Raw genomic sequence first — 23,857 nt, 5'->3', positions numbered from 1 at the left:
AGAACACTTTCGGCCTCTGAGCACAGGGCGGAAAGAGATGGAACTTGGGGCTGAGCTTCGAGTGGCAAATCCCCAAGCACCCTCTGAATAATGTGACTGTTCTGTTCAGGTTGTCACAGCAGGCCGAGGAGGGAGGCCCTGTCTGGCCAGAACCCTGCTCCAGCCACAGGGATAGGTAACTAAGTGTGAGAGGTACACAGATGAACTATGTCCTCGAGGAACAGCCAGTCTCTTGGACAGAGACAAAAGCTGTCACAGAGCCATAGTCACTAATACTTTTGTGTGGGGGTGGAGGAATTGGGGGGGCTTTTTGAAGAAGGTGGCATTTGGCCCGGGTGCGGTAGCTCGCACCTGTATTCCCAGCACTTTGGGAGGCCTAGATGGCCGGATCACCTGAGGTCAGGAGTTTGAGATCAGCCTGACCAACATGGAGAAACCCCATCTCTGCTAAAAATACAAAATTAGCCAGGCGAGGTGGCGCATGCCTGTAATCCCAACTACTCGGGAGGCTGAGGCAGGAGAATCGCTTGAACCCAGGAGGCAGAGGTTGCAGTGAGCCGAGATCGCACCATTGCACTCCAGCCTGGGCAACAAGAGTGAAACTACGTCTGGAAAAAAAAAAGAAGAAGAAGGTGGCATCTGAGCTATCTTGAAGAGGAAGGAATAATTCCACTAATAGGCAGGAGGAAAAGGCATCCAGGCAGGGGAACAGCGTGAGCAAGCGTGGAGAGGTACAACGCTCGGTCAGTGCCGGGACACAGGAGGAAACAAGGGGGTGGTGGGAATAAGGAGCAGAGAGTCACTAATCTGAACTGGGGGCACATTTTGATGAGCTGGGACTCCAGCTGAGAAGTCTGGACCTTGTAAGTTGAGGGGAACCATCTGAGGTGTTTTGGCAGGGGACGAGTGATCATGGCTGTGCCATCTGGCGGGCTAATCTGGCACAGTGAGGAGGCTGCGCCGGAAGAAGGGACTGAGGTCCAGCAGACTAGCAAGGAGGCCGCTGCAATAGTGCAGGAGGAGGAGGGCCTGGGCTGGGGCCAGAGAGCAGGCTGTCAAGGGGGCAGACCTGAGTGATGAAGACTCAATGGTGCTGCGAAGCAGACTGGCCTCTGGGGATGGAGAGGAGGGAGTTGTCCAGGGTGAGTCTCAGGTGTGTGTTAGGGTGCCTGAATACTAAGAGGAGATGCCCAATGTGTATGCTGGGGGTGGGTGGAGATGCTCAGATGAGAGAGAATGGATTTGAGAGCCCTGCATGTGGAGGTCACAGAGCAGCAGGGAAAGTGGAGGCGGAGGCCAGCATTAGGGTCAGGTGCCACCTCCTGACCCTGCCCACATCTCCAGCCTCCAGTCAGTATCACCCTTACTCTGTGCTCCAGCCATTCAGGCCTTCTTCCTGTCCCCTCATGCAGTTCCCTCTGGAGGAGTTCACCTTCCCTCTGAGGGGGATGGGGGGAAGAAGGGCCAGGAATGTTAATGAGGTAGCAGAGCCTGCAAGAGTCCACTGTAAGTTCATCTTTCAGGGAGAGGAGCCAGATGGGATTGCAATTTGACAGGAGCAGCAGGACTGCAGGACGGCTGTTTTCAGATGGTGACTATGTAAGCAGCTCAGGACTGAGGGGACGCGGGACAGGAGGTTCAGCAGAGAACTAGCTCAAGAACAAGGACTCAGGCCGGGCGCGGTGGCTCACGCCTGTAATCCCAGCACTTTGGGAGGCCGAGGCGGGTGGATCACAAGGTCAGGAGATCGAGAACACGGTGAAACCCCGTCTCTACTAAAAAAATACAAAAAATTACTCGGGCGCGGTGGCGGTCGCCTGTAGTCCCACCTACTCAGGAGGCGGAGGCAGGAGAATGGCGTAAACCCAGGAGGCGGAGCTTGCAGTGGGCCGAGATCGCGCCACTGCAGTCCAGCCTGGGCGACACAGTGAGACTCCGTCTCAAAAAAAAAAAAAAAAAAGAACAAGGACTCAGGCGACGCAGGACGGTGGTGAGATTCAGGGCACAAGTAGACAAGACCTGGTTTTGGAGAAGGAGTTAAAAAAAAAAAGGTTTTCTCTGAGACAAGATGGAAGGAGGCAAGGATGAAACCTATTCCAGATGGGAGCTTAATTCTTCAGTTTCTTCAGGGCTTAAAAACCACTTGTCCCAGAAGGCCACACAGTCTTATCAGCAATTTACACCTCAATAAAAATAAACTCCCGGACTATTTTGACAGCAGGTTTGTGTGGGGGGAAGGAAACCAAGTCCTACGGAGGGACAGGGACCAGTCTCCAAAACGCAGGGTTTGTGAACCAGCCAGTCAGAGCAGCAGAAAAGGACCTGCCCTTCCATAACAAGAGGTTCTCTTGGAGGTGGCTGGGACACCCTACCTCTGCCCGAAGGTCCCAGAGAGGTAGAGACGTGGAGTTCAGGGCCTCTTTCCTGGCAGGTGGATGGGGAGCTGCACATTGCTGGGTTTCTGCAACACGAACCTGCCTGCAGCACCCCCGCCCCGCCCCCACGGGGAGGGCCTTTTTTTTTTTTTTTTTTTTTGAGACAGAATTTCGCTCTTGTTGCCTAAGCTGGAGTGCAATGGCATCTCCGCCTCCCGGGTGAAGTGATTCTCCTGCCTCAGCCTCCTAAGTAGCTGGGATTACAGGCGCGCACCACTGCACTCGGCTAATTTTTTGTATTTCTAGTAGAGATGGGGTTTCACCATGTTGGCCAGGCTGGTCTTGAACTCCTGACTTCAGGTAATCTGCCCACCTAGGCCTCCCAAAGTGCTGGGATTACAGGTTGGCCCCGCAGGAGAGGGCTCTTAAAAGGGCAATGTTGCCGGGCGCGGTGGCTCACGCCTGTAACCCCAGCACTTTGGAAGGCCGAGGCGGGCGGATCACAAGGTCAGGAGATCCAGACCACGGTGAAACCCCGTCTCTACTAAAAATACAAAAAATTAGCCGGGCGCGGTTGTGGGCGCCTGTAGTCCCAGCTACTCGGGAGGCTGAGGCAGGAGAATGGCGTGAACCCGGGAGGCGGAGCTTGCAGTGACTCACTCTGACTCACTCCACTAGGCCTCTGGAGGGTTCTAGGCCTCTAGACCTCCCAGGGCTCTGACTCACTCCACTAGGCCTCTGGAGGGTGTTTGCTAACTGAGGTAACCTGGGTAGCTGAGGTTGGAGATGGGGCAGGTCAAGGTGCCAGGGATGAGGGCATCAGGCGTGGGATGCGGAGGCAACTAGCAGGGTGGAGTCAAGGCTATTGGGCCTGTTCCCAAATGCTCGGCTTCCAGGTGGGTTGGCCCCTCCTAAATGAAGCTTGATCAGCCCCATCCCACTGCCTCAGGGAGGGAGAGTGTCTGGTTTTCCCTCTCTGAAGGAAGGCGAACCACACCTTTCCCAACAGTTACTGGAGAGCAAGAACTGTGTTACATTCTTTCTTCTGTAAACCCTGCTCCTAATGGTGCCTGGCCCAGGGTAAGCACTCGGTGGCCGGTCGTGTGTGCCCTCCTGCTGTTGTGCTCTTGGGCATGACCTGTGGGGAGGGACCTCAGCCACAGCCAGCCTTGCCTTTACTACCATTGACTTCCTCTCCTCTGGCTTCTGGGAGCACGGGGTCCCTTACAGTTACTCTCTACCAGGCCAGTACGTCCATACAGCTGTCTTCCTAGCCAGGTTCCTACACCAGTCCCCACACGGGCAGGAGGAAGGCTGGCAGGGGAAGCTGGGCTGCCCAGGGCAGGAGGGTCTCTCTGCACAAAGCAGCTGGGAGTCCAGGCAGCCAGCTCCAGCAGGTAAGTCAGCTGGGTCCCCAGGGACTCAGAGCCCCAGCTTCTGCCCTCCCACAGAGCTCTCAGGGCCGTGGCAGAAAGCAGAGCCTCCCACTGGTAGGAAGGTCACAGGCACCAGGAGCCAAAGCAGGTAGGCGTGGGGAGTGGAGCAGGCAGCTGTAGGGACTTCTAAGGCAGAGCAGGGGCGTTCAGGGCCCTGTGAGAGTTCCCAGTGGGCTTCTGGAATGATATAGGGGCTGGGGCAAAACTGGCCTCCTGCTCACTGTGTAAGCTGCCTTTCTTCAAACCAAATAGTTGAGGCCACAGGAATGTGAGTTTCTGGTCCTTCTGAATTACGAATGGGAGCAGCTTGCTTTGTTCCCTTGTCCTGGCTTTGTTATCCCAGAGCTGGGGCAATGGGCTATATATAGCCCAGGCGGGCTGCTTGGGTCTGCCTGTGGGCCCCCAGCTGGCATGGCCAGGCAAGACAAGAGAGCCACTGTCACCCTTTCACACACCTACCTCAGTTTTGACAGGGTTTCCTGTACCAAGATTAATGGGATCAATCCCAAGCCCTCACTGGAAAACGGAGCACATGGCCCCTTTTTCCTTGGTACCATGCTCCAGCAGGCCCAGGGAAGTCACTGCTCAGGGACTAAGGAAGCTGAGGTGAGATAAAGGCTCCTAAGTGACAGCCCAGTTCACACTCCAGCTCTCAACCTCCCAAAGAAACATAAAGCACTGCCAAGGAGTCAGGGCTTCCGACTTCCACCAGGCCACATTGTCTCATCTCCCTTACCATCCTTGTATTTCTGTCTTCCAAAGGATGGAACAGGCATAATCATATAATCATGTCCCCCACCCTACCTTCTGGGTCCATCACAAAGATAAAAGAGATCACCTATAGGGAGTATTTTAACCTCCTAGGAGAGAGGCACTAAACAAACAGAAGCTGTTATTAAAGTAGAGGGTTTGTAGATTGCAGATGAAAGGCAGCAGGTAAATAAACAGCCTGAACATCAGCCTCCCCTGCGAAAGGAACTGGCTATTAGGGCAACAGTGGGAGCTCCACAAAGGGACTACAAGATTTTCCTCCTCTCCTCTGCCCTGCTGGCTATCTCCGCCCTTTGGAGGTACAGCAGCAAGATGGTATGCAGTTGGTCTCCCCACGTAGGGGTGGCTGTAATGGGAGAAACTGCTGTTAATAAGTCCCCAACCTGTGCTAGGGATAGAAGCTAGGGGCTCTTCTGGATTAAATACAGCCTCTCCCTTTCCACAAAGTCCTTTGTAGGGATCAGAAGTGCTAAGAGGCTTTTAAAACTGTTCTGGCTCTAAGCCAGTCCTACCTCAATGATTTCAAGCAGGAACATATTTGTAAAGGAGGATCCTGGCCCTTGCTCTGCAAGCTTGTGTGATTCAGACTCCATTTTCCACCTGCCCCTTGAGCCTTTTCTAAGTACCCCTCCCTTCACCTACCTGTTCAAAGGCTCTGTGACTTGCTAACTGGAGGGAGCAGCCTAATTTGGAAGGAAAAGCAGAAGTGTGTATCAGGGAGAACCATCAGAGGCGGGGTTCAAGCCCCGGGAAGAAGACTGAGGAAGAGTCCTAAGCCCTCCCCAGAGATACTTTATTACATGGTTTCATCAGTCATCAGTGATGGGTTCCAATGCCCATGCAAGGAGACAGGAACATCTGTGTGGTACATGGCACTGCTCCCCTCTCAGCTCCACAGTCAGATGGGGGCAGGGTGATGAATGGGTGCTTGGCTTCCCTGCTGTTGGGCAGGCTCTGAGATCTCAGCGAGTCAAAGCCCTAAGACCTCTGGGGAGAATTCAACAAGACAATGATCCCTTTGAACAGAGGGGTCCCTTTGATAGGCACCAGTTTCCTTTATTCTTTTCTTCCCTAGTCTGAATCTTAGCAGCATTTCAGTATCATACCTGCACTGGCTACTTTCTCAACCAGGCCCCCTGCCCTGCCCAGCCCGAGAGGGCAGACAAGAGTTTCAGGGGCTGTGTCAGAACAAAAAAACCTGGTATATCCCGAAAGGGGCCTGCGATTTTGAAGAGTGTGAAGACAGAAAAGAGGAGGGTGATGAGATGAGCTGGGAGTTTTACCTGGCGGCATGAACTCCTTCAATTTCTCAGGCACAGTGATGCCCTTCTCTGTCTGGTAGTTCTCCAGGATGGCGCAGATGGTACGGGTAGTGGCGCACATGGTAGCATTGAGCATATGGACAAACTCCACCTGGAAAGACAGGGTCCCAGAGGGGAAGTTGGGCTCAACTCTCAACTGGTCCTACTGACGGCCAGGAACCATCCATTCAACCAGACTTCCCCAACCACAACTGTCCAAATCGAAATGATGGGTTCGACCCCTTAGCAACTTTTTTCTGAATTTGAATTAGTTGGTATTTATTGCCTGTTAGATAACTGCAGAAAGATCCCTCATGTCTCCATGAGTGACAAGTGGTAGCTTCTGGTATTTTGAGGAGTTGGGCCCTTTGAGGGAAGGAAGAAACTACTATTGTGGCCTTTCCTTTTCACCCCTTTCAAGCCCCTGACTTGGAAAAGAGTAGGGCCTGAGAATTGGGTTTGAAGAGAGCAGCTTACAACCCAGACCTTCTTGGGTGAGAAGAGGGAAGCCTCCAACTTGTTCTGTGTAGATAAATGGAGATTATTCTTTCTCTGGAGTTAAGAAAAACAAAGCCAGAAAGAGAAAAGCTAGAATTACCTTATAGAAGAGAGCTAGATTCAGGTTTCTAGCTAAAAGAACTCAGTCCTGACTCAGTACAAGGCATTTTCAGATTCCCTTTTTGGTCTAGATTGAGAAGCTCAGATTTTCCCATGATGCTGGGGACCAGTGCACCCCAAAGGCTGAGAAATAAGATGGATGGGCCGTGTACTGAAGGTTCTGCTTCCCACCTCCCCTGGGGGCCATCTACCTTGTCCATCATCTTCTTGGTTTCCCCATATCGGATTCGAAGGTGGTGAGTCTGGTAATCCGGGCAATTAGAACAGGAGACCAACTCACGGAAGGCTCCTGAGCCCGGAAACCAGGCCTCCAGGTCAAGCTTCTTACTGGCAGCATGATTCAAAGAACCTGTAAGGAAAAACCCCTAGAACTCATGAAGGAGGGAGGGTATTTCAGAAGGCTAACCTTTAGCAAGCCTGGAGAATTCTTTAATTCATGGCCTGTCTCCAGAGGTGAAATCACATCCAGATATTCTTTTATTTATTTATTTTTGAGACGGAGTCTTGCTCAGTTGCCCAGGCTGGAGTGCGGTGGCATGATCTTGGCTCACTGCAAGCTCTGCCTCCTGGGTTCTTGCCATTCTCCTGCCTCAGCCTCCCAAGTAGCTGGGATTACAGGCGCCCGCCACCTCGCCCGGCTAGTTTTTTGTATTTTTAGTAGAGACGGGGTTTCACCATGTTAGCCAGGATGGTCTCGATCTCCTGACCTCGTGATCCGCCCGTCTCGGCCTCCCAAAGTGCTGGGATTACAGGCGTGAGTCACCGTGCCCGGCCATATCCAGTTATTCTTAACACCAAATACTCCCCAGTGAGAAGAGGGTAATATTTTAATTAATGTGGGCAATAACTCGACTTGTGATCTGTTTCTCTGTGTGGCAGCTCAGCTGGTGAGGGTGGCATCTGTGGGATGCAGGAAAGGGAGGCTGGGAAGAGGCTGGGTCCCATACCTGAGACAATATTCACGATGTGGTAAGGAATGCCCAGGGACTGGTAGAACTCCTCTGCGGTGGTAATCATCTCTTCAAACATCTCCCACGACTTGTTGTCATGTGGTGATGAGGACACAAACTGTTCAATCTGCAGAGAGGGACCCAAGGAGATGGTGACAGTGGTATAGGGTGAATAAACGACTGAAGTGGGAGACATCCTTGCCATGAAGACCCGTTTCCACACCACTGGGAGGCAGACGAGGCTGGGCCCCCGGCAAATGGCTCTGGACCACAAGAGCAAATGCTTATGGTGCGAGCTTCCCATATGCATGCCAGCCCTGTTCTGAGTGCTTTATATATATTGACTGGGATCATCCTCACAACAGGCCACAATAGGCCTGGTGAGGCAGGCACCGTTACTGTTATCCTCTTCGTACAAAGGCAGAAATGGAGCACTGGGGGCTTATGTATTTTGCCCAATGTTACACAGCTGGTGAGTAGCAAAGCCACAGCCTGGTTTCAGGGTGGATACTCCCCGCCACTCCAGCACGCACTTCCCCAGAAACACAGAGGTAAGCAATGAGAGGAAAAGCTGGAGCCAGGATGGGCCTCAGCAACACAGATCCTATCTCTCGTCTAACCCTTCTGGAGAGAGAGAAAGGTCCACTCCTTACCCTGACCCATCTACTCACCTTCTCAAACTGATGGACTCGGAAGATGCCACGGGTGTCACGGCCATGGAAGCCCACCTCCTGACGGAAGCAGGTAGACAGGCCAGCATACTTGATGGGCAGGTCCTCCGGCCGGAGCCACTCATCCCGGTGCAGGGCAGCGATGGGCTGCTCTGAGGTGGCAATCAGGTACTTCTCATCATAGGAGTTGTCATCAGACTTTTCACTGCCTTTGCCAATCACCTGTGGAAGGAAGGAGCTATACCAGTTAAGAGGAAGAGGGGAGGACCTTGGCTAGAATAAGAAACCACAAGAAAGATATCAGTGATAGTGCAGGAAAAATTTCCTTTAATCCCTGCCTGGGAGTGGGGAGAGAATACTAAAAAGATAAAGGAAAGGCTCAGTCCACCTTGGGGTCCCAGACAGAGATCAAAGAAATGTAAATTAAGAGGAAAGAATATTTTCCACTTACCTTTTTTTTTTTTTTGAGACAGAGTCTCACTCTGTTGCCCAGACTGGAGTGCAGTGGCACAATCTCGGCTCACTGCAACCTCCACCTCCCAGGTTCAAGCGATTCTCCTGCCTCAGCCTCCTGAGTAGCTGGGATTACAGGCATGCGCCACCATGCTTTTTTTTTTCCGTATTGTTAGTAGACACTAATTTTTGTATTGTTAGTAGACACAAGGTTTCACCATGTTGGCCAAGCTGATCTGGAACTCCTGACCTCAGGTGACCCACCTACTTCAGCCTCCCAAAGTGCTGGGATTACAGGCGTGAGCCACTGTGCCCAGCTATTTTCCACTTATCTAATAAAGAAAACTCATCTATGATGAATAATGGTCAATGCTGGCAGGTATGCAATAAACCTGTGCTGGTAGCCACATAAATTAATCCTTGCGAGGTGTTTACTAAACACCAATGTAGAGCAAAAAGGGACACCAGTCTCTGCTTTCTTGGTGCGTATAGGTTAGTGGTTATGATCCTTAAAGAATATACTTTGCTGTTCAGCTAAAGAAAATAAAGCAAAAAAAAAAAAGTTCAGACAGGACAAAATTCACTGTAACATTATTTATGTAATATTATACAACCATAAAAATGAAGACCATGCAGTAGCACAGAAAAACACTTTTGATATAATGCTACATAAAAAGGCCACCGGGCACGGTAGCTCATGCTTGAAATCCCAGCACTTTGGGAGGCCTAGGCAGGCAGATCACCTGAGGTCAGGAGTTCAAGACTAGTGTGGCCAACTTGCTGAAACCCCGTCACTACTAAAAATACAAAAATTAGCCAGGTGTGGCCGGGCACGATGGCTCATGCCTGTAATCCCAGCACTTTGGAGGCCGAGGCGGGTGGTTCACCTGAGGTCAGGAGCTCGAGACCAACCTGGCCAACATGGCGAAACACCGTTTCTACTAAAAATACAAAAAAAAAAAAATTAGCGGGCATGGTGGTGGATGCCTGTAGTCCCAGCTACTTAGGAGGGTGAGGCAGGATAATCACTTGAACTTGGTGGGTGGAGGCTACAGTAAGCCGAGATTACGCTACTTCACTCTAACCTGGGTGAAAGAGTGAGACACCATCTCAAAAAAAAAAAAAAATCAGCCAGATATGGTGGCGACGCCTGTAATCCCAGCTACTTGGGAGGTTGAGGCACAAGAATCACTTGAACCCAGGAGGCAGAGGTTGCAGTGAGCCAAGATCGTGCCACTGCACTCCAGCCTGGGCAACAGAGTGAGACTCTGTCTCAAAAAATAAATACATAAATAAAAATAAAAATAAAAAATAATGCTAAGTAAAAAGGCAATTTAGGTACATGGCAATTATAAGTATGTGAAAACAACATATATGTGAAAAAAATCCCAAAGCGAATATTTTAAGATGACAATTGTTATATTAGGTCAATGGGAAAGCAGGTAATTCCCTCTGCCATTTCTAAATTTTCTGTTATGTAGCAGTATTTTAATTAAAAAAAAAAAAAAGGAAGAAAGTTCCTCTGGGTCAGTGTTTAGAGCCTGGAAAACTACCTCGCTACCTGGCAGTAGGAATGTAGCCACTGTGGGGCCATTCACACACAACATAGGAAAGCTCAAGGGCTGTGCAGCCTAATATGGTGTAGCCAGCCACATACGACTATTTCAATTCAGTTGGGCTGGGCATAGTGGCTCACACCTATAATCCCAACACTTTGGAAGACTGAGGCGGGTGGATTGCTTGAGCCCAGGAGTTTGAAATCAGTTTGGGCAACATAGTGAGACCCTGTCTCTATAGAGGAAATTCATTAAAAAATAAAAAATAAAAACAAATTAAATTAAATTAAAATGTAGTTCCTCGGTTGCATCAGCCACATTTTCAGTGCTCGAGTCACACGTGGCTCATGGCTGCCATGCTGCATCATGCAGACCCAGAACATCTCCATCAGTGCAGAGAGTTCTATTGGGCAGCGCTATATTCATTCTCCAGAACTGAGGTTTTTATCCGACAAGAAGTACCAGCCAAAATTCTTCACTATTGAAACCTGTGATTCTTCCTGCCTGTGGGCCCAAGAAGCATCTGGATAAGAGATGGAGAATGCAGGACTCGGGGAGCACCGGCTACCTAACAATTTCCATAATACTCCACATAGGTTTCTCCCTAGTGTTACCTGCAGTGGGTATTTCTAATGTTCTTTAATGATTATCTAATATTACGGATTGAAATTAGAAAAAGAAAGAAAAGGTAAAACAGGTTTTAGCCAGTAAAGGAACACATTCCTCCCTTCGTTAAAAGAAAGCAGAGAGGGAGGAGGTCAAGGTTATACTAATGCTCAGGGTTTAGGGAGAACACTTTGTTTCCCAGTGCGTCTTGAATGAAAACTTAACTTTTACCTCATCAACAGAAACAATGGAAAGATTGTTCTAATTACTGAACTATCTCCCTGTATGAATTAGATGAGTCCAACAGCAGTTGTCTAACTCTACCTCCCCTGTCTGGAGAGGAAATAAGCCAGTAGGAACTAAGTCCCTATTTCTGACAGAAGAGTTGAAAGGGAGGAGCAAACGAATAGTAGACACTGCTGCATTGGACAGCTGTTAGCAGAGACGCTCTAGAAATCTTGAGTGCCGAACACAGAGTGGGGTGCTGTTATTGGTGTTAGAGCCAGTTGATCAGAATGACCTTCTGAACCTTGACGTGAATTGTCTGGCTCTCCCTGACACGGTCCATGGTTGAGAAGGAGCCACAAACTGGAAGCCACCTCCATCCCAAGGCAACTATGTCTCACCCTGTGGAAGCTTCCAGTCTGGGGTTAGGAGTGGGAGGACACGGGAAGCGGGCTAGGAGATCAGTGCCACTTCTGTAATTTCCTTTTGTCCAAGCACCCAGGAATGGGCTTCTTTTCTAAGCTCATGGTGTTGAAGTATACTTGATTTAGATTCATCATACAGATTACCCAGGGTAAGGTAAAAGAGGCTCTGCAGCTGCACTGTCTAATATGGTAGTCATTAGCTACGTGTTTAAGTTAAAATTAATTAATATATAAAATGTGCTTCCTCCGTTGTACCACCCACACTTTAAGTGCTCAAGAGTCACAGATATAGAACGTTTCCATCATCACAGGAAGTCCTATTGGACAGCACCACTCTGCATCACTGAAGTTAAGCTACATAACTTAAGTCATTCTGCCACCTGACCCAGACTACTCACCTTATAAAGTTCTTCATCAAACTGGCTGAGCTGTGCCACCTCCTGCATGGCCTCCTTCCTCATGAAAAAGGGGGTATAAATGGGAGTGTAGACCCGACTTCCCAAGGTGCGAAGGGCATACTGGATGAGAGCCTGTTCCAGGAACACCAGGACCCCCTAGAGGAGCAGAGACACAGAACTGTGTGACTGGGTCTTGTCACTGTCATGCTCAGCTAGCACTGACACCCAAAGGCACCTGGGCCGACAGAACAGGACTACCCAGGGGCACACAGGAGGCCAAAAAAAGACCACAGATCACAGCAACTGACCTTCTGAACCTTGAGATTCATTCTGAACACTGAAGCCCAGCGAACTATCCAGACACACAGTTAAGAGAATTCTCTTGATGTTCTCAAAGCACTTTGGGCCTACACAAACCACAGTGCTTCTGACAGTGGATTTTGATTCTTTGTTACTTGTCTGACTATCCAATTATACTGAGCTACTTAAAGGCAGAGACTGTTCTGATTCAGTCAGCAAAACATACATTCATTATGGAGGACCACTTAGTGGCTTTTGTTCTATGGAATCCTGATAAGCCCTCTCTTGCTTTAGAAAGAGAATTGCATCTAATTGCCAAAACATTTGCAGAAAGGCAAGTAGAACTGGTAGATTTGGGGGCCTCTTTAAGTAGGTTATGTCTCTCCGCAAAAAAAAAAAAAAAAAAAAAAAAAAAAAAAAATTTGTTTCTTCTTCATAATCCTATCCTCACTGGCTCCCAGCTCTTACCTTCAAGAAGTACCCTCGACTCCCAGCCACCACGGCCCCCTTTTCGCCTTCAAAGCCATCTACCATCACCACCAGGTCCACATGAGAGTACTTCTTCCTGACCGTACAATCGCCCCAAATCCTCTCTACTTTGTTGTCCGCATCCTAAGGAAACAGAGCAAGAAAGAAAGATACATGACATGTGATTTTATTTTTTTATTTTTAAATGAAATTATTTATTTATTTATTTATTTATTTACTTTTTTGAGACAGGGTCTTACTACTCTGTCATCCAGGCTGGAGTGCAGTGGCACAATCTTGGCTCACTGCAACCTCAACCTTCCAGGCTCCAGTGATCCTCCCACCTCAGCCTTAGCTGGGACTACAGACAGGTGCGCGACACTATGCTCGGCTAATTTTGTATTTTTTTGTAGAGACTGGGTTGTGTCATGTTGCCCAGGCTGGTCTCCAATTCCTGGGCTCAAGTGATCCTCCTGCCTAGGCCTTCCAAAGTGCTGGGATTACAAACATGAGCCACCATGCCAAGCTTGAGATATGATTTATTAATTCTACCACCACCGTCTTTCCAAACTTTATTCCACGAGCAACTTAGCTTTGTGACATCATCATTTAACTTAAACACTACTGTGTCTCATAACTAGAGAAGGCAACTTGCTACTCAATGGAGAAGTAATAACTTACAAAGTTTGAGAAGTAATTCTAGCCATGAAACTGGGAATGATGATTTTCCAAGAGGTCTACGGTATTCTCTTGGTTTTTTTTTTTTTGTTTTGTTTTGTTTTTTTTTACCCTTTTAAATTACCTCTCAAATCCTGCACAAGGACAACTCTTCCCAGACAATCGACATTGCCTGGAGTGCGGAGGAGAATGTAGATTTTTTTTTTTTCCAGGCTCTCATTGGTCCCAGGGCCACATGAGGGCGGACTCGGGGCCCTGACCTCCTGAGTCTGCTCATGGTCTGTGCTCTGCAGCCTCCTGCACACCCCAGCCTGCAGTGAGTTTAATGTTCACCAGGGAATGAATGAAAGAGGCACAGATGGGCCCTGCTCCGGCTGGGGTGTCAGGGAACAAAGGCTGGGCTCAGAGCAGCTTTGTGCAGGAAAAGCTCCCGCTCAGCAGGAAACCTTTATCATGCAGATTTCCCTTCGACCTGCAGCTTCTCAGCGGGGTGTGGGTGAGGGGGTTAGGTTGATTTAGCAGATCCCTCCTACAAGACGCCTGCTACCACGGGCAACTGCAGTGGGGGACAGCAGCCCTATTTAGAAGAGATTTCTGTGCCAGGAGTCTCCTCCTACCTGCTGTCTCTGCTACTTCCCAATCAGACAAGGATCTGACTCCTGCAATTCTCAATTGGTGGACAGAGGGAATATACAAAGAACCTGCTTCTGACAGAGAGTGCCAGTGTTCCACAGATCTCCTCCCGTCCCCGCCCCTGCAGAGACAGCAGCCACCTAAGGCCACCTCCTGCTGCAGCACAGCCACCTGCCTCATCTCGTTACTGATGGGCACAGAAGGGTGCAGAAGGTTCCCAATCTCTCGAAGTTTCTCAAATCGCTCTGCTTCCAGCTTTATCCGCTCCACGTCACACTTCAGGATGGCTTCGTCAATGAGGAGTCGGACTTGATTTATGAGACTTTCAGGTTCTGTAGATGAACAGGCCAGGCCCATAAGCAGGACAGCGAGGCAAGGACAGCACAGGAATAAGATTTGGTTGCCCTAACACTGTTGTGCTCTAAAGAGAGCTCTTGCGATAGCATTTTAAAAACTGGAAACGAAGACTTTTAAGAACTGAGATTGATTTCACACACGGATATACACAGTCTTGCTCTACAAATCCATCGGCATTTTTCCTTGGTGGTGCTTGAGGCAGAGATGGATAGTTCTGGCCACTCCTATTGTTCCCATACATCACAGAAATGTTAGTACTGCCGCTCTTATGAGAACTTTCCCTTAATCTGCAGTTTCTGATTTTCTTGACTGAACCAATTTAGCACTCTATTGATGTGCTGCATTTAACTGTTCTCCAGGAAGATTATAAATTTATTAGGAGTAAGAGATTTGTCTGAAGCATATTTTTGGATTCTGTATTGCAGCTGTTTCAAACTGTGCTCTTACTTCTTTGAGGCGAGTGCTTTAGCAGTAGGGCCAGGCAGGCTCAGGCCCCCAATCCGAGCCCTTCAAGCACAGCAACTTTGCTTTTTTGGTTTATGTTCTTGCTATATGTTAAGGGTTTCAAGAAAGGGTTCAGTGACTAAAAAACTCAAAAATTACTCCTCTTGCCCAGCGCACTAAATACTTACTGTATTACAGTAAGTTGAAGTTTCTTGCCTTTGTGTAACAAAGGGTAGAAAATGGAGCTATATAAACCAAACACAGTTCCTTTCCTTTTTCTGTTCTTCCTACCCTTGATTCTCCCACTCCATCTGTCTCCATCTCCACTGTCTAATAAATACTCAAATATAGAATATAACAAGAATGGGTGGGGTCATTTCCCAGCAGCAGAAATGAAAGGATGTCACAATGCTGTGTGCAGCAGCGTGTGAGCACTTGCTGTCTAGAAATAAAATTAAGACAAAACAGCAGAGATCCTAACTTAGAAAAGGACTCTAACTTACAGCTAAAGCGTCTGCAGTAAGGTCATCGAAATTCAACACGTTCTCTGGGACAGACTCATCATCTTCCACTGGCTCTTTTTTCTGCAGGAAGGAAAAAAACCCAACACAAATCAATAAAAGAAAATCTCTGGCATTGTTTTATAAAGTAAACACCAAATTAACGTATTATATAAACGAATCGCAGAACTTCCTACATACATTTTTCTAAAAGATACAACATGTAGGAAAAAATTTAGTCCACTGGAAGCCAGAAGTCAAAGTGTCAAGCCCCTATGCTGCCACTTAATAGCGTTTTGGTCCTAAAATCAATTAATCTGTCTGGGTCAGAGAATTAACATCCTGAAGAATACGAGAAGAATGTCACTCCCTGTGCGTAGGTCCTCATGGGAATCAGAAGAGAATTGATTTGAAATGCTCATGAGCTACAAGCCCGGGAGAGGCAGCGCAGTGCTCAGGAGCAAGCCCTTCTTTTTTTTTTTTTGGAGGGAGTCTCACTCAGTCACCCAGGCTGGAGTGCAGTTTGCGTGCTCTCGGCTCACTGCAACCTCCACCTCCCGGTTTCAAGTGATTCTCCTGCCTCAGCCTCCCAAGTAGCTGGGATTATAGTAGTGCACCACCATATCTGGATAATTTTTTTTTTTTTGTATTTTTAATAGAGACAGGGTTTCATTATGTTGGACAGGGTGATTTCAAACTCCTGGTCTCAAGTGATCCCCCACCTTGACCTCCCAAAGTACTGGGATTACAGACATGAGCCACTGCACCCACCCCAAGTGTAGATTCTTATCTACCTGCTAACAACAAACCCAGCATTGAGGCTAAGGGGGAAAGATGGATGGAGCGATGACATATCAGACAGCCAAGGAAAACAAACAAACAAAAAGTCACAGGATCTGGAACTAAGTTTAGAACAATCAATGCAATTTACACAATGGCAGGGGTATAACGAGGGCTGGATTTTGTTCTCTCTAGTTTCTCTTCTCGTCCTTCTGTATGATAATTCTGCTAAATCATCACTTGTAATCCTTGCACAAAACCAGGTGAATTTAAGAAGATCACTTAAAGAGTTAAATTCTTCTTAAATTAAAAAGAGTTGGCAGGGCCCTGTGGCTCATGCCTGTAATCCCAGCATTTTGGGAGGCTGAGGCAGGTGGATCATGAGGTCAGGAGTTCAAGGCCTGCCTGGCCAAGATGGTGAAACCCCTTCTCTACTAAAAATACAAAATTAGGCAGGTGTGGTAGCAGACACCTGTAATCCCAACTACTCGGGAGGCTGAGGCAGAAGAATCACTTGAACTTGGGGGGCGGAGGTTGCAGTGAGCCAAGATCATGCCACTGCACTCCAGCCTGGGTGACAGAGTGAGACTCCGTCTCCAAAAAAAAAAAAAAGAGTTGGCCGGGCACAGTGGCTCACGCCTGTAATCCCAGCACTTTGGGAGGCCGAGGCAGGCGGATCACAAGGTCAGGAGATAGAGACCATCTGGCTAACATGGTGAAATCCCATCTCTACCAAAAACACACACGAAAAAATTAGCCAGGCATTGTGGCAGGTGCCTGTAGTCCCAGCTACTCGACAGGAGAATAGAGTGAACCTGGGAGGCGGAGGTTGCAGTGAGTCGAGATCGCACCACTGCACTCCAGCCTTGGCCACAGATCGAGACTCCGTCTCAAAAAACAAAAGAGTTAAAGAAAGTTAGTCAAAGGCCATTATAATAAGATATATGAGACTTCAACAAAACTTGCATAAGAATATTTAGCATCTGCTTTGTAAGTATAAATAAAACAAAGTATAACCAGGTATAGTGGCTTGCAACTGTAATCCCAGCTACATGGTAGGTTCAGGTGGGAGGATCACTTTAGCCCAAGAGTTCAAGACCAGCCTGGGCAGCAGAGTGAGACCTCATATCTAAATATATAAATATATATATTTTAGGCCGGGTGCGGTGGCTCAAGCCTGTAATCCCAGCACTTTGGGAGGCCGAGACGGGTGGATCACGAGGTCAGGAGATCGAGACCATCCTGGCTAACATGGTGAAACCCCGTCTCTACTAAGAAATACAAAAAACTAGCCGGGCGAGGTGGCGGGCGCCTGTAGTCCCAGCTACTCGGGAGGCTGAGGCCGGAGAATGGCGTGAACCTGGGAGGCGGAGCTTGCAGTGAGCTGAGATCCGGCCACTGCACTCCAGCCTGGGCTACAGAGCAAGACTCCGTCTCAAAAAAAAAAAAAAAAAAAAAAATTAGCCAGGCACAATGACATGTGTCTATAGTCCTAGTTACTTAAGAGGCTGAGGTGGGAGGACCGCTTGAGCCAAGGAGTTGGAGGTTGCAGTGATCTATGATCATGCCACTGCACTCTAGCCTGGGCAACAGAGCAAGACACTGTCTCAAAAAAAGAAGAAAGAAAGAACAAAAGGACTAAATCTCCTAAATGTAAAGCATAGAAATCCTTTAGGTTCATTACACATTCTCATATGATCAGAATTCTAACTATAACTCCACTCACACCCTTCAGTGACTCAGAGAAAAATCATCTTAAAAAGCTAGAAAAATCTGGCCAGGTGCAGTGGCAACATAGGGAGACTCCATCTCTACGAGAAAAAAAAAAAATTAGCCGAGTGTGGTGGCATGCTACTAGGGAGGCTGAGGCAGGAGGACTGCTTGGGCCCAGGAGGTTGAGGCTGCAGTGAGCCATGATTGTGCCACTGCACTCCAGCCTGGGCAACAAAACAAGACTTTGTGTCAAAAACAAGAAAAAAAGTTGGAAAAATCTGAAACTATCAGAATGAGTCTTGATAAGAATAAACAGACTATAGAGGTAGGGAAAAAATGGACTAAATCTCAAGATTTTTGCAATGGCATCATAGGCAGGGTGATATGTTAGCAAGATAGTTACCAGGCTCCCTTGCTATTTGATAGTCCCCCAGGGCAGCAAATTCAAGTTCAGAGCTCAAGGTTTGACTCTGCAACTAAGTTAGAGTATGATTTTAAGCAAGCTCTTTAATTTCCTAAGCCGATTCCCTTACCCATTAAATAGGGCTGACAAATGTACTATCTGCACTCCAACTTTGCAGTAAGGATGAAAACCAAAATGAGATGTCTGTGAAAGTATCTGAATGTTTTCGAGTGCTCTACAAATTAAAGCACCATCATTACCATTTCAATGGCAGCGGGAGTGAACACTGCCTGCATGGCTAGCAACAAAATCAGATCTAAGAATGTTATTGTAAATGACAACACTCACAATCCCATCTTCTTGCTACAAAAAACACCCAGCTGGCACTGACTGTACATAGGTCCCAAAGAACACCCAGGGAGGAGTATGCATGAGAATTAACGTAAGTATGGGGTCTGTAGCATGCAAATGACTAAGTCCCACAGAAAGAAACTGGATGATTATCAACACCACTTTCCACAGCTAAAAGTGTTACACGCTGAAAGTTTAACAAAATATTGTCAAAGAGAAAGATGCCGACTGTCATGAAGCCAAGTGTAAGGTGCTAGAATCCCAAGGTCATCTTTTTATGCTCTTTACTGGTGTGGTTCCAAAGTTCTATAATGTTTTTTGTTGTTGTTGTTTAGTTTTGAGGTTTACAACTTAAAAGTTATCTAGATTGAAAGTGCATTTAATTAATTCTTTTTTTTTTTTTTTTTTGAGACAGGGTTTCACTGGACACCCAGGCTGGAGTTCAGTAGCGCAATCTTGGCTCACTGCAACTTTTACCTCTTGGCTTCAAGTGATCTCCCACCTCAGCCTCCTGAGTAGCTGGAACTACAGGCGCCGGCCACCAAGCCTGGCTAATTGTTTTATTTTATTTTTGTAGAGACGGGGTTTCACCATGTTGTGCAGACTGGTCTTAAACTCCTGAGCTCAAGCAATTTGCCCACCTCGGCCTCCCAAAGTGCTGGGACTACAGGCGTGAGCTACTGTACCTAGCTATAATATGTAATGTAATATGATTAAGGGGCTAAACAGGTATTTTTGAAGAAGGGTTAAAAACATGAACTATTCTGGATACTAAAGCAAAAGCTGAGCTGAAACATGATATTTTTCAGGCATAGGAAGGATTTTTTTTGGATGAAGGCCAGTAACATTACTTGCCATTCATTGTAACTCACAATTGCTGAACAACTACATGTTCTTGACACTATGCCAAATTTTCTACATTTGAAAGAAATTTAGTTCTATCCATAACTATTGCTTGGTGTTTAAATTTTTTTAAAAAGTTCTAACAATTCCATTCTATAGGTTTAGTATTGTCATTTTATAGATGAGAAAACTGAGGCTCAGACATTAACTTGCCTAAAAGTCACATAACGTAGCAAGATTTGAACTCTGAATCTGCACTGTTTTCATTATGGAGCACAACTACACTGAGACGACAAATCTGAAATCTGCCATTAAAAAAGATGACTGATGGAATTTATATTTCTAATGTAAGAACAGAATAGACAACAAACGGCTAGACAACAAAGAATCTTACCTGAACACGGAAGATGGACTTGTGGTAAAGTATATGAAAGTGCCTCCAAGTTCCTGCCTCCCTATCTTTTCAAAATAATATGTTCCCCTTTGGTAAGAAATTGAACATCTTGTAGACTTAAACACTGAGTTAGAACTTCTATGAACATTAGCTAAGAGCAAGATCAAATATCTCCGCTCAGGCTCTCACGGCTGTTTGTTCCTCAGTTCTCTTACCTTCATTTTCTCTCCGATCGTCTTGCTGCATAGGTTCTTCAGCTTGTTCAAGTTGTCTGCCCGAAATCTACCTAGGAATAAAGAATCCAAGAATATACCAAAGAAACGCCCATAATTAAGATACTCCGTTCTCCTGATCTTGACTTCTTAGTACTGATCTCAGGTTAAGGCCTAAATGCCAGCAGAGCTGAAGGATCTGCCTCATGAAGTTATAAACTCTTAGAGCTTTATTTATTTATTTATTTATTATTATTTTTTGGAGACGGCGTCTCGCTCTTGTTGCCCAAGCTGGAGTGTAATGGTGTAATCTCGGCTCACTGCAACTTCTGCCTCCCAAGTTCAAGCGATTCTCCTGCCACAACCTCCCGAGTAGCTGGGATTATAGGTGCCCGCCACCACGCCCAGCTAATTTTTGTGTTTTTAGAAGAGACAGGGCTTTACCACGTTGGCCAGGCTGGTCTCGAACTCCTGACCTTGGCCTCCCAAAGTGCTGGGATTACAGGCGTGAGCCACTGTGCCCGGCCTAATCTTAGAGCTTTAGAGCCCCAAATGTAGTTGGCATACAATGGTGACTACAATGGTGTCCCCAGCATTTGGTGACAAGGAAAAGACCATTCTGAGGTTAAAATTTAACAGTATCATAACATGTATGACACCACTATAGAGTGACACATCTGGAAAACTTGGAAGACACTCAAGTAACTAACCTGCCCAATTATCTTAAAACTCATTTAAGGAAACTAGGTGCTATGCACAGGACTCTATAAAGAGTGCAGTCATGATTGCTACCTCTCCATGCTAGAAATGGCTAATGTTACCCTTTTACTTTGATACAATGCTCCTCTGGCAGCCTTGAGAGTAATTTAGTCTCTTATAATTTGGTTTCCTTTGGGGGAAGACAGTGCACTAACTAATCAACATTATTGGCCCAAATTAATATATTGGTATCATGGATCATCAGTCTAACTCTGATTGGTAAAATTTGGACCTCTTGGGGGGCCGGGTGCGGTGGCTCAAGCCTGTAATCCCAGCACTTTGGGAGGCTGAGACGGGTGGATCACGAGGTCAGGAGATCGAGACCATCCTGGCTAACACGGTGAATCCCCGTCTCTACCAAAAAATACAAAAAACTAGCCGGGCGAGGTGGCGGGCTCCGGTAGTCCCAGCTACTCAGAAGCCTGAGGCAGGAGAATGGCGTGAACCTGGAAGGCGGAGCTTGCAGTGAGCTGAGATTCGGCCACTGCACTCCAGCCCGGACGACAGAGCGAGACTCCATCTCAAAAAAAAAAAAAAAAAAAAAAAAATTTGGACCTCTTGAATCTGAACATTAGGGGCAATATGATAAAATTCAAGTACAAGCTTTCTTGTTGTTGTTGAGACAGGGTCTCACTCTGTCACCCAGGCTGGAGTACAGTGGCACGACCTCAGCTTACTGCAACCTCTGCCTCCTGGACTCAAGTGGTCCTCCCACCTCTGCCTCCCAGGCAGCTAGGACTATAGGTGTGCACCACCACACCCAGCTAATTTTTTTAATTTTTATTTTTTGCAGAGATGGAGTTTTGCTGTATTGCTCAGGCTGGTCGCAAATTCTTGGACTCAAGTGATCCACCCATTTTGGCCTCCCAAAGTGCTAGAATTACAGGTGTGAACCATGGCATCCAGCCAAACTCAAGCTTTTAAGAGGCAAAATTGATGACTAGAAATGAGATAGCACCTACAGAACCATTCTTTAAGGTTTTACCAAGGAGCTTTCCTCTTTGATATCTCTTTAACAAAACTTGATGCAAAATGATATCACTATTTTCTCATTCACTTATTCACATTGATAAAACTATAGAGATGGATAATAGATTAGTGGTTGCTAGGGGTGAAATGGAGGGCAAAGGGAGTGGACTACAAAGAGATAGCAAGAAGGATCTTTGTGGTGATGAAACAGTTCTGTATCTTGAGCATGGCAGTGGTTACGCAAATTTACACATGGTAAGATTGCACAGAACTACACACGCACGTGTATAAAACTGGCAAAATCTGAATAAGGTTTGTGGATTGTAGCAATGTCAATTTCTTGGTTTTAATATTTTACTAGAGTTATATAAGATGTTATCATTGGGGAAAACAGGACCTTTCTACTATTTTTCCAACTTCCTGTAAATCTATAATCATTCTGAGACTCCTTCCTATTTGCAAGGCACCAGGGTAGGTATTGGGAGCATGAAAGAAAATAAGGCCAGGTGTGGTGACTCATGCCTGTAATTCCAGCACTTTGGGAGGCTGAAGTGGGTGGGTCGCTTGAGCCCAGGAATTCGAGACCACAGCCTAGGCAATGTGGCAAAACCCTGTCTCTCCAAAAAACAAAACAAAACAAAACAAAACAAAAATTAGCTGAGCATGGTGGCGTGTGCCTGTGGTCCCAGCTACTTGGGAGGCTGAGGTGAGAGGATCACTTGATCCCAGGAGGCAGAGGCTGCAGTGAGCCGAGATCGTTCCACTGCACTCCAGCCTGGGTGACAGAACAAGACTCTATCACAAAAGAGAAAAAGAAAAGAAACAAAAAGAAAATAAAACAAAACCGAATATTGTAACAGTGCTGAATGTTTCAATCAATGAATATAGTATATCCCTTCATTATTTTTAATTTCTCTCAGCAATGTTTTATAGTTTTCAGTGTATGAGTCTTAAATGTTATTTATTAGGTGTATCTCTATGTACATGGTGCTTCTAAACTGTTACTTGTATATAGAAGTACCTTTGATTCTGTGTCTTGTATCCAGTGATTTTGTTAGTTATTTAATTTTAATAGTTCAGATTCTGCATACACAATCAAGTGATCTGCAAATAATGACAGTTTCTTCCATTCCAATCTTTTATTTCTGTTTCTTGCCTTATTCATACTGCCTGGGACCTTTGGCATGATGTTGATTAGAAAAGGTGATAACAGACATACTTGTCTTGTTCCTAACCTCAAGGGGAAAGCATTCAACATTTCATCATTAAGAAAAATGTGGCCGGATGTAGTGGCTCACACTTGTAATACCAGCACTTTGGGAGGCCAAGGCGGGCAGATCACGAGATCATGAGATCGAGACCATCCTGGCCAACATGGTGAAAACCCCATTTCTACTAAAAATACAAAAATTAGCTGGGCATGGTGGCACGCACCTGTAGTGCCAGCTACTCAGGAGGCTGAGGCAGGAGAATCGCTTGAACCTAGGAGGCAGAGGTTGCAGTAAGCTGAGGTCGCACCACTGCATTCCAGCCTGGCAACAGAATGAGACTCTGTCTCAAGAAAAAGAAGAGAAGAGAAGAGACAAGATAAGACAAGGGTTTTTCTGTAAGTATCTACTATGAGATTAAGGAAGTTCCCTTCTATTCTCAGTTTATTGCATTTTTATCATGAGCAATTGACTCTCCATATTAAAAAAAATTTTGATCTATCTCACATAAAACACCAAAATTAATATTAAATAAATCTTATACCTAAACGTAAAAAGTAAATAAATAAAATGTCTACAAAAAAAAAAAAAAAAAAACACCAAAAACTGGAGAATCTCTTCTGGAGGTTAAGATATAACATGATTTTCAAAACAGAATACAAATTCTGTGATTTATCTATTGTGTTTTGGAAAAATTAGGAACTTCTATTCATCACAAGACTGAAAGAATGAAAAGGCAAGCCACAGAATGGGAGAGGAGATCTGTGGTACCTGTATCTCACAGGTATTCTTCTATCCACTCTATATAAATAATTCCTATAAACCACTAAGAAAAGGACAAATAAAAATTGGTCAAAAGGCTTGAACAGGTACTTCTCAAAATAGGCTATCCAAATGCCATCAACTTATGAAAAAGCGCTCAGTATCTTTAGTCACCAAAAAAATGCAAATTAAAATAACACTGAGATACCACGATATATCTACCAGAATGGCTAAATTAAAAGGACTGCCAATGTCAAGTATTGGCAAGAATGCCAAGCAACTGGAACTCTTAGATATT

General features: G+C 46.4%; 1 protein-coding gene across 1 annotated transcript; it reads right to left on the bottom strand.

Moving 5' to 3' along the window:
* Positions 1 to 933: 933 nt before the first annotated feature.
* Positions 934 to 20,785, bottom strand: LOC112621416 (serine--tRNA ligase, cytoplasmic-like). Its single transcript, XM_025380878.1, has 13 exons — positions 20,776 to 20,785; positions 19,865 to 19,935; positions 15,165 to 15,249; positions 14,036 to 14,196; positions 12,554 to 12,697; positions 11,786 to 11,941; positions 8,123 to 8,344; positions 7,449 to 7,578; positions 6,693 to 6,850; positions 6,370 to 6,435; positions 5,866 to 5,995; positions 5,689 to 5,760; positions 934 to 1,112 (listed from the first exon to the last, which is right to left on the bottom strand). The coding sequence occupies exons 1-13, from the start codon at positions 20,783 to 20,785 to the stop codon at positions 934 to 936; spliced, it is 1,584 nt and encodes a 527-aa protein (XP_025236663.1).
* Between the last annotated feature and the right edge of the window lie 3,072 nt (positions 20,786 to 23,857).

Source organism: Theropithecus gelada, chromosome 1, assembly GCF_003255815.1.
Source record: "Theropithecus gelada isolate Dixy chromosome 1, Tgel_1.0, whole genome shotgun sequence".
Classification (NCBI taxonomy): domain Eukaryota; kingdom Metazoa; phylum Chordata; class Mammalia; order Primates; family Cercopithecidae; genus Theropithecus; species Theropithecus gelada.
Note: the sequence above shows the minus strand (reverse complement) of the source record. Positions and strands in the feature narration are given on the sequence as shown.

Bases quoted from the DNA above. Each gene is read 5' to 3' on its own strand.
- LOC112621416 (XM_025380878.1), bottom strand. The intron at 15,250-19,864 runs GTAAGAGAACTG...TCCTTCCTGCAG, and splicing joins CGATCGGAGAGAAAATGAAG to AAAAAAGAGCCAGTGGAAGA. The intron at 1,113-5,688 runs GTATGATACTGA...CTCCATCCCCAG, and splicing joins TGAGAAAGTAGCCAGTGCAG to AGGCCAGTCTGCTTCGCAGC.